Source organism: Neodiprion pinetum, chromosome 4, assembly GCF_021155775.2.
Source record: "Neodiprion pinetum isolate iyNeoPine1 chromosome 4, iyNeoPine1.2, whole genome shotgun sequence".
In the NCBI taxonomy this organism is placed as follows: domain Eukaryota; kingdom Metazoa; phylum Arthropoda; class Insecta; order Hymenoptera; family Diprionidae; genus Neodiprion; species Neodiprion pinetum.
In genome coordinates, this window is record NC_060235.2 from 36,287,934 (window position 1) to 36,297,535 (window position 9,602).

Sequence of the window (9,602 nt, forward strand, 5' to 3'; positions counted from 1 at the left end):
TCTACGTATAAATAATAATTTATACACATTTTTCAAATATGACATTGAGTTTACTAATTAATAATCAACGGAGTACCGACGAAGTAAGTTTCTCGATACCAAAATCTTGACATGTCATTCGTTTTCTTGACCATACACACACGGTTCCAAAATGGCAGCGGCCACAGACGAGCTGAGTAAGTTGCTTGGGAAAAAGTTTATTTTATACTGTATAGAATCAAATAATCATGTTGTGCCGCTTATCATTTCGTTAATTAATAATTACGCTATAGACTTAATAATTTGATATAGCAAAAATCATACTCAACGTCTCGTTTATTGCTTACTAAAGAAAAAGTCAAATGTCACGCCGCCATGTAAAAAGGCAACTTCACGCCCTTAGTTTTTTAACAAAGGCTGCGTTCAAATTCGAATTCTCAACGTCATACAATAAAGTCTCAATTCTCTTTCCAAATTCTCATCGCCTGATAATTATGCGAATAAGAAAACTTGAAAAAAATAACACCCATCAAATGTATCAATTCCAAAAATCACAAGTAACACCTCATCAATGCTTCTCTCTGAAATTTGATAGAGAGTTTACAAATTACTCTAACAAATACCAACAAATTATTTCTAGTGTTAGTAATCTCATAAAGTGATTTACTTCCAATTTCCGCATTTTTAATACCTTTGTTATGAACTTTCTCCAAATGATAACTTTTTACTTATTGTAATTCAATAGTTTTGTTGGAGCGGGTGTTCCTCCGTTTGGGATCAGCTGACACGGACGAACAGCTACAAGCATCTGTATGCAAGTTTCTCCCTCCTGTGCTACTCAAGCTATCCAGTACTCAAGAAGGCGTTCGTAAAAAAGTCATGGAACTCTTGATTCATATTAATCGGAGATTGAAAAGCCGACCTCTGGTCCAACTTCCCGTTGAAGCACTCTTATTGCAGTATCAAGACCCTGCTGCAAGCTCCTTCGTTATCGTATGTAAAGATTGAGCTCATCAATTCTCTGATGATAAAACATCTTTATTAGATATTAATATATGATGGTTAAAGAATTCGTTAATACTTGACAATAATTAGGAAATAGATTAACTTATTGCGATGCCTACATTAATTATTGCTTCACAAAAATTTTCAAGTAATAACAACCTTGTAAAACAATTAACTGTGAAGCTTAGAATAAAGAAAATTAACTTACTTTTTCTTTCAGAACTTCACCATAATTTATATTAAATTGGGATACCCAAGGATGGAAATTGGTAAACAGGGTGAATTGATACCAAGTGTATTGAATGCTATCGAAGGGAAGCCATTGTCTCATCAAGATAGGTGAGATTTAGCCATTCTCTAGTATTCAAAAAATAAAATAACGTACCATTTCAATAACATATTCAATTCCACAGTTTAATGTTGATTATCATGCCAGCATTGGGTTATATAAATATTCCAATGGACAGTGACAAGAGGGCTTCTCTGCTTGGACTTCAAGACAAGCCCTATGTTGCGAAACAACTTGTAAATTTTATGCTAGACATGCTATTACTCCCATATGGGTAAGTAAAATAGAGCAATTATCTGCTTATTATTACTGCAGTAACATCAAAAAAGGTAATATTTTAGGCTTTTAATAGATGGCTATTGATTACTATTTACCACTAATGATTTATCACATGTTAACAGGTCAGTGGGACAAACAGAAAACCAACAGCCAGGCCAGCCCATCAATTGGTCCCAATTTCCAGTACCAGCTGGTTTGAGTGAATATGCATTTAAGAGGGTAATAGGTGAAAGCCCGCCCACAGCAGAACAACTTGAGCAAACCAAATTAGGAATAGTCAAATTCCTTGCTGGAGGATTTTTCGCAGATGCTGATATTCTTATACATTTAATTGTTGCTGCAGCCGATACAAGGTTTAGTGTTGCAAACATGGCTGATCTTGAGTTAAAAAAAATAGTTGGGTAAGAGAACTAAGATTGCTTCATATATATTGGCACTCAAGACAAGTATGTTAGACCTGGCAATTTTGATGAATCATTGAGAAAATACTAATCGAGAATATTTAACTTCATCCCGCTATTTTTAGTACCTTGGATTGGGGCTCAATGCAGTTAGCTGCACCATTGTATACCTTGTTTTTGGGTACTGATGCTCTAGCAACGCAGAAAGAAGTCAAGCCAGAAATGAAGAGACTTCCGGCTAGTACAAGAATTCGACTAAAGTTGCTACACTACCTTTGTCGAGTGACAAGAGCAGGCTTTGTCATCCCACCTTGCATTCAAGTAAGTTTTCAATACTACAATCAAAATGTACACATAGTGGTACTGCATTCCTTGATGATTGTTGACTAAGTAATGGTCTAATTTGCAGGTTGTGTTTGACTCACTTTACGGAAGCAATACGAATTCAAAGCTAAAATCATTAGCTCTACTGTTTACGTCAAATATTGTTCAACAGTAAGTTAACTCATATACTCCGAAAGGAACTTATTTAACGTTGATACAATTTACACATTATTCCAGATGTAATCTGGCCCAACTAACACGGGTATCTGGCGTGCTTCTAAATGGAATGAGAAAATTAATATCCGAAGGGGATCCACTTCACAAACCAATGGCTTATACAGTCATAGGACAGCTTGGCCATAGGATACCAAATAACTCTCCAGGTCTTGTAAATAAAGACTTGAATATGCTGCAACATTTCTTTGATACTTTGGCAGCGGTGAGTAATACACTGCTCCTTGTGTATGAAACTGTTTTCCCATATGCATCAAAGTAATTCTTTTAGACCGGCACCGAGTTGAGACAATCCATAAGAGATGCTCTTCTTAGCATGACACCAGCCTATGTGCTTCAAAAAGACGAAGAGAACACCATAGCTATGATGAATGCTTTGCTATCAATTCATATTGAGTCATCTGAATCTAGTGTCAGGTGAGCGTTTTTCGTATTGTAAACAATGTGATCATTCTGAGCAGTTTAATTCGAGTCAGTGTATAAGAGATTTGCACGCTACACGGTCAAAGAAAGTAGAATACACTATTCAGGTGATGCGTTTGTAGCTACATTTGAATTCTTTGTGCACATATTGAATTATTTTATGCGTAAAAGCATTGAATACAATTAAAAACATGTATTGTGAAGGTTGAAATTGTGAAATCAGGTAGATTATGATTACAAATAATTGACATGTAAGTATAGATTTATGATAACAATAATGTTCATTACTTTTGTAGATTTGTTGCTGTACATTATGCAGCAACAGTGTTTCCACCAGACGATGCCCAGTCGCGTTATCTTTTACTATTAGCAACTGGTGATACCAAGGAAGAAGTTACTGCGGAAGCTACAAAAGCATTGTATGGTACTTCCCATAAAAATGAACGAGACAAAGACTTTGCAAAGAAAGTGTTTTTGCCAGATTTCTCAAAGCTCGTAACATACATATATGCTAAAATGCAAGCAAGACTTAGCAGTTCCACTGGTACAGTTAATATCGGAAGTAAAACTTTACCCTACAATGTCACCACATTTACTGAGGTATCGCAGAGTTCGTTTTAATAATATGATGCGCAATTTTATTAACTACCTCGACCAGTAATTGGAGAGTTAAAATTTGTTTTCGTCAGTATTGAATCATATCCTAATTGACAACAAATTATAGCAATTTTGTCTTTTAGATTATTACGTACTTACGCCTGTGTCTGGCAAAATGTGCTAAAGTTCCATCATACAATGAGCCCATTCAACATCCATCTGAGTACAGCCCTTTGATTGGATCATATTTGAAGAAATTATTCCATTCAAGACCAGAGCCTCTTAACAACTATCTTGATATTATTTTACTCCTCAGTCAAGTAAATGCAGGTAATACAATCTAGAAATTAAAAATGCTAGTATGTCCGTCGAGTGTTATAAAATTTGGATTATGTTCCTAACGGATACTCAGAAGGACGCCTTACAGTGGTGTGGAAATTATGATAACATATTTTTCAGACCTTGTTCCATTGACTGCATTTTTAGAGGTAGTTGGAACAATTCCAGTTGAAACGACATCGCGTTATGAAAGTAAGCTACCATGGTTGAGAAATTTACTGACTTCAACAAAAGAAGATATCAGGGAATTAGGTGCAAAAATTTATGGTGTTGTGGCGGCTCATATTCCTAGTGGAGAATTTGAAAAGCAACTAGCAGAGATCATCGGTGCTACACGAAACAAAATGCTGGAAACTCAGCATGGTGCAATACTAGCATTGTCTCATATGATGGAGAGAAAATTGATGTTGCGCAGAAGTGAAAATAAAAATGAACTATGTAATTGGAACAGCTACATCAATGCTACCAAACTAATTTGTGAGTAGAATTTTTTCTTTGGTATCAAATAAAGTGATACATTCATAATACTGTTTGTCACGATTTCTAGATACATTTTTGAGCGACAATAATGCTATGCTTGTTGGAGCAGCTAGCGAAGGTATAGGTTTGCTAGGCAAAACCACATCCCTACCAATCCCTGCAGAAGATGGAGAAGAGCCAAATAAAGCAGCTTTAGTCACTAAATTGTTTGGGATTTTAAACAATGTAAAAATGTCTTCAAAGGTTTGTGATGCAATCAAATTTCATTCGCGGGATTCGTTATTTTATCGTTTTTTTCAATCCAATATTACTGTAGGTGAAGGAGAAAGCAGCTCTTTCTTTGGGTTTCTTGTGCATTGGTGAAGAATTTGCACACACAAAATCAATTGTCCAAAAATTTGTGGATATGGCAAAGGAGGCAAGTATAATTCGGATGACAGAAACAATTTTTCACTGTATTGCGAAGCCAACAACTTAAACTGACAAGTTTTGTGTTTCCCATATTAACAGACTAAGGACGTCGAAGTTCACTTGACGGTAGGAGAATCTCTGGTTTGTTGTGTTCAGGGTCAGGCTTCGCCCGATGCACGAGATGCTTGGAACATGCTTCCCAGTCAACATAAAGTTTCTTTCACCAAAGAAAGCGATGAGTTGCTTGCATGGTTATTAGAAGAGTTATTCAAATTAGCTCACATTCCACATCCTAACTCCAGACAGGTGCGTACTTCAGATCTCAATGAAATAACTTGTAAATATAGGTCAATTTGAATGACACCTTACTGAAGATTATGTACGATCTGATTTTATGTAAGTCTGAATGAATTTAATTGAAATTTTACCAGGCTGTATGTATCTGGCTATTGGCTCTACTTAAACATAATGCTGAAAGAGCACCGGTTGTGGAAAGACTACAAACGATTCAGAATGCATTTATGGATTTTCTGTCCGAGAACAATGGTAGGTCATTGATGGTGAAGTACTAATAACAAAAACATAATCATTATCTAATTTCATCTGTGTTTTCTGTATTTTGCATTTTCGTCAGACATTGTACAAGACATCGCGTCAAAGGGTCTTGGGCTGGTATATGATAGTAGCAAAGAAAGCGAGCGTAAAGTATTGGTGTCTAATTTGCTGGAACAATTGATGCAGGGTCGAAAAACTGTGACTCAAGTTACCAATGACACGAAATTATTTGAAGAAGGAGTTCTTGGGAAAAGTCCAACTGGGTAAATTACTGTTTTATTTTGATCCTAAAAAAATGATTGAGGAACATTTTATAATAACCTATTCTTGCATGTGTACAGAGGAAACATCTCAACATATCGCGAGATTTGCTCTCTTGCTTCAGACTTGAACCAGCCTGAACTAGTTTACCGATTCATGCATTTGGCTAATGATAACGCAGTTTGGACATCAAAAAAAGGTGCAGCATTCGGATTTTCAGCTATCGCAACACTAGCTAGTGACGAATTAAATAAATATTTGCCAAAAATTATACCAAGATTGTACAGATACCAATTTGATCCGACTCCCAAGATTCAACAAAGTATGGCCAGTATTTGGCATGCAATTGTACCTTCCACCCATAAAGCTGTGAGTTGAGCGACTTCTTGTTGACTCCAAATATATCAAGTTGTCCAACGCGATTTCATTTTTTCATTTTTTCTGTAACAGGTCGAGTTATATCACAAAGAAATACTAGAAGATATACAAGTCAACTTGACAAATGACTTGTGGAGAGTAAGAATTAGCTGCTGCCTTGCACTGGCAGATCTGTTAAGATCTAATGCGCCGATAAAGTTAGCAGATTGTGGATCTGAATTGTGGAAACAACTGTTCCGAGTTATGGATGATGTCCACGAGGGAACCAGACTGGCAGCAACAAATACAACCAAAATTCTCAGCAAGGTAAAACTGATCGATGTATATGAAGATATTTTTATAAAGGATTAAGAGTAAAATATATCAGTGCAGCAATGAATCACATTCAATAGCTATTCAATTATCTGATTTTAGGTAACTGTAAGAAATTGCGATGCTTCGTACGGCAAGTCAGGAGAAGAGGTACTTCAAGCAGTGTTACCAGTACTGATAAATATTGGTATTATTAATGCTGCCAGTTCAGTTAGAGCGATATCGCTACAGACCATATCGCAGCTTGTTACGGCAGCTGGGAAGCTACTAAAACCTTCACTGGAAAGTTTGATACCAGCCCTTTTAACTGCGACAGGCGAAATGGAGAGTCCTAAGGTCACACAACTAAGTACTGCATATGGTGCTAACTCGGAAGCACAGGAAGTGATCGACAGCGTTAGAGCTAATGCTGCAAAGAGTCACTACACAACTGAAACTATGACAAAGGTGAAACAAGTACTTTGGTTTGGAAATAATTCCTTGGAAACGCTTTACTAAATATTCTGGGATTTTTTTTAGTGTGTCCAATACATTGATGCTCCCATTCTGAAAGAGCTAATGCCAAAAGTAATAGAGTTACTCAAAACAAGCATAGGACTTGGTACGAAAGTGGCATGCTCGTATTTCTTGATACTTCTTTGTAGTCACTTGAAGCAGGAATTACAACCCTATGCCGGTTAGTATGATAATCTATGAGTAAAAATTCATTCTTATACCTTGACCCGGCCAAATTTTATTATATTGACAAACTTCGTTCAAATGTAGGTAAGATTTTGGCTGCTCTGGCTAACGGTTTATCAGATCGGAATACAGCTGTAAGAAGAAGTAATGCAATTACTATCGGGCATGTTGTTGGATCGGCGAAAGATTCAAGTTTAGAAAAACTATTCAGAATGTTGAATACTTGGTACATGGTGCGAGAAGGTACAGTCTAAATATCAATCATAATTTATAGTTTTGAGGCAATTTATTAGAAAAGAAAGTTTTATATTATGAAACATTTTACAGATGACGCGATTAGATTAGCGATTGGGCAAACATTGCAATCTATAAATAACCACAATCAGGAGATTCTCCAAAATTATTCTGACACTGTTATACCTCTTACGTTTTTTGCTATGCACGCTGAAAAGACTCCAGGTCCGTATACAATCAGTGGATAAATAAATGCACAATGAAAATTCGCCACATTACCACTTTCCTAGCATGGAATTATATTAACTCTTCAATTTCAGAGACTGAAAACACTGTCGAATTATGGGCAGATTTGTGGGGCGAAATAGCGCCTGGTACCGAAACCAGGATCAGACAGAACTTGACTGTAATAATTAATACTTTGAATACTGCTTTGGAATCAGCATCTTGGACGACTAAGGCACAGGCTGCGAATGCTGTTGCTACAGTTGCGTCAAAATTAGGTGCTGGTATAGAAGCAGATGCGAGAAATAACCTTCTAAAAATTTTGACGAACGGTTTACAAGGAAGAACATGGAATGGCAAAGAACGACTTCTAAATGCGCTCGCAACTTTAATGTGCAACAGCAGGTAGGTGTAAGAAAAATTTTGCGTTAAATACAATTTCTTATTTTACATTGATTTTTTTGTTCAAAAACAAATTTCATATTACATGTTTTCATTATCGTGTAGAGAGGCGATAGAAAAAAATCATGAGCTTGTGGAATCAGCATTGAATGCGTTATATAAAGAGAGTAAAAAGGAAGCACCGAAATACCGGCGATATGCCCTCAAAGCATTTTCTGATGTACTACATGAGCTGGATATAGATCGATTTACACAAGTGTATGATATTGCCCAAGAAATTCTTTCAAAGGTGTGATGTATAATTTAAAAAGAGGTTTAATACTTGTAGATTTTATATTGAAGGCCTAATGTCAAAGTTCGATGACTGTCTTTTTTGCTTGCAGCTAGCGAATAAACCCGATGAAGATGAGGATAATTCAGCTCAAGAAAACTCTAAGAAAAGAGAGTTGTATATGAAGTTACAAGAAACAGTTTATGAAACACTTGGAAAAGCTTGGCCTTCAAACAAGGAAACACAAGGTACTGCTTGGAAAATGATCACCCAAAGACATGAATTTCAATATGACTTTCTATTTTAAGTAGCATATTTGATTATTGTCAATTAATTAAGTCTATTTTACCATGTTATAAACATGCATGCATAACATGCACTTTTTAAAATATCAAGAAATTTGAATCACTGTTCAATGATTTCAGATAAATACTGTATTCAATTTGTAACACACTGCTACGAGACACTTCCAAACAGTACTAGACCGGTACAAGCAGCAATCTTAGGTGCACTGAGTCTTTTTGTTGATAAGCTGATGTTGATTAAAATTAATAGCAACAATACTAGCTCCGAAGATAAACTGAAACTGGTTTCAATCTGTGATACTATCAACAAAATTTTGAGGAATTCCTTAGGTAATAACTACGAGGACTTAAAAAAATCAACTTGATATTGCATTAGAACCTGAGATAACTGATGTACGAGTGGATGTATAATCTTGATAATTTTCAGGTATATCCAAGTACACAAGAATACGAAAGGAAGCACTCAACATAATTTTCACTGTTTCTCGAAAACTGCGTGAAACAAACAACGTTACAGAACTGGATAAGTTGATTAGCTTGTTCAAAGAGCTTCTTCCGGAACTAGCCAAGGACAATCAACCAGAAATTCGTTCTAGGGTAGTTGATATTAAGGATATTATGAAAATCTAAGCAATTCGCAATTGTAATTATTAATTCGAGGGAATTGTCGAAACGTTAGTTCATTCATCAGTGACTTGGAGCTCGAAAACTAAAACTCAGTGAAGATCGTAGGAATCGCACTTGTAGTTTTACAATTAGTCAAACAATCTTTGGAAAAGTTTATTTGAAGTTTAAAGATAATTCGAGTATTTATTTGATTATCATTCGAATATCTATTTGTGGAATGTTTTTATAATAAAATCTAGTTTAATTTTGTTAATGATGTTTAATAGACTTAGCTCTATGAGCGTGTGCAGATATCTCCAAACTCGTTGAGATTCCCATCTTATCGCTAGTGAACTTAGTAATATTGTTTTTCAACTGAAAAAGGTATTAAATTTTGCTACGGTTTAGAAACATCAGATAGGAATTGAAGTTTTAAATATATTTACTTATATGTATTATAAACTGGTATTAATATATGCCTATTCGTATAATTATACAATATTAACGTGGTGAAATCAAAACAAAACTGAAAATTTAAACTCTTATTTGTTTAGTTAATTTTCGAATAATTCCTCTAGATTTCATTATGCTAATTCTGTTGCCCTGCTCTA

The 9,602-nt window shown here is 35.5% G+C and overlaps 1 protein-coding gene across 2 annotated transcripts; it reads left to right on the top strand.

Moving 5' to 3' along the window:
- The first annotated feature begins 71 nt into the window (after positions 1 to 71).
- LOC124217549 (proteasome adapter and scaffold protein ECM29) lies at positions 72 to 9,359 on the top strand. 2 transcript variants are annotated; one of them, XM_046623336.2, is made up of 28 exons: positions 72 to 176; positions 725 to 972; positions 1,205 to 1,323; positions 1,398 to 1,547; positions 1,675 to 1,953; positions 2,079 to 2,274; positions 2,363 to 2,448; positions 2,515 to 2,716; positions 2,783 to 2,928; positions 3,231 to 3,534; positions 3,675 to 3,861; positions 3,991 to 4,347; positions 4,418 to 4,593; positions 4,667 to 4,768; positions 4,861 to 5,067; positions 5,193 to 5,307; positions 5,396 to 5,579; positions 5,658 to 5,946; positions 6,028 to 6,261; positions 6,370 to 6,714; positions 6,787 to 6,943; positions 7,033 to 7,191; positions 7,276 to 7,407; positions 7,503 to 7,812; positions 7,915 to 8,098; positions 8,193 to 8,328; positions 8,506 to 8,715; positions 8,813 to 9,359. In XM_046623336.2, the coding sequence occupies exons 1-28, from the start codon at positions 152 to 154 to the stop codon at positions 9,013 to 9,015; spliced, it is 5,442 nt and encodes a 1,813-aa protein (XP_046479292.1). In that variant the 5' UTR covers positions 72 to 151; the 3' UTR covers positions 9,016 to 9,359. The 2 variants fall into 2 exon arrangements, with proteins under 2 accessions (XP_046479292.1, XP_046479293.1); XM_046623337.2 differs by lacking the exon at positions 72 to 176 and adding an exon at positions 440 to 620.
- The last annotated feature ends 243 nt before the right edge of the window (positions 9,360 to 9,602 follow it).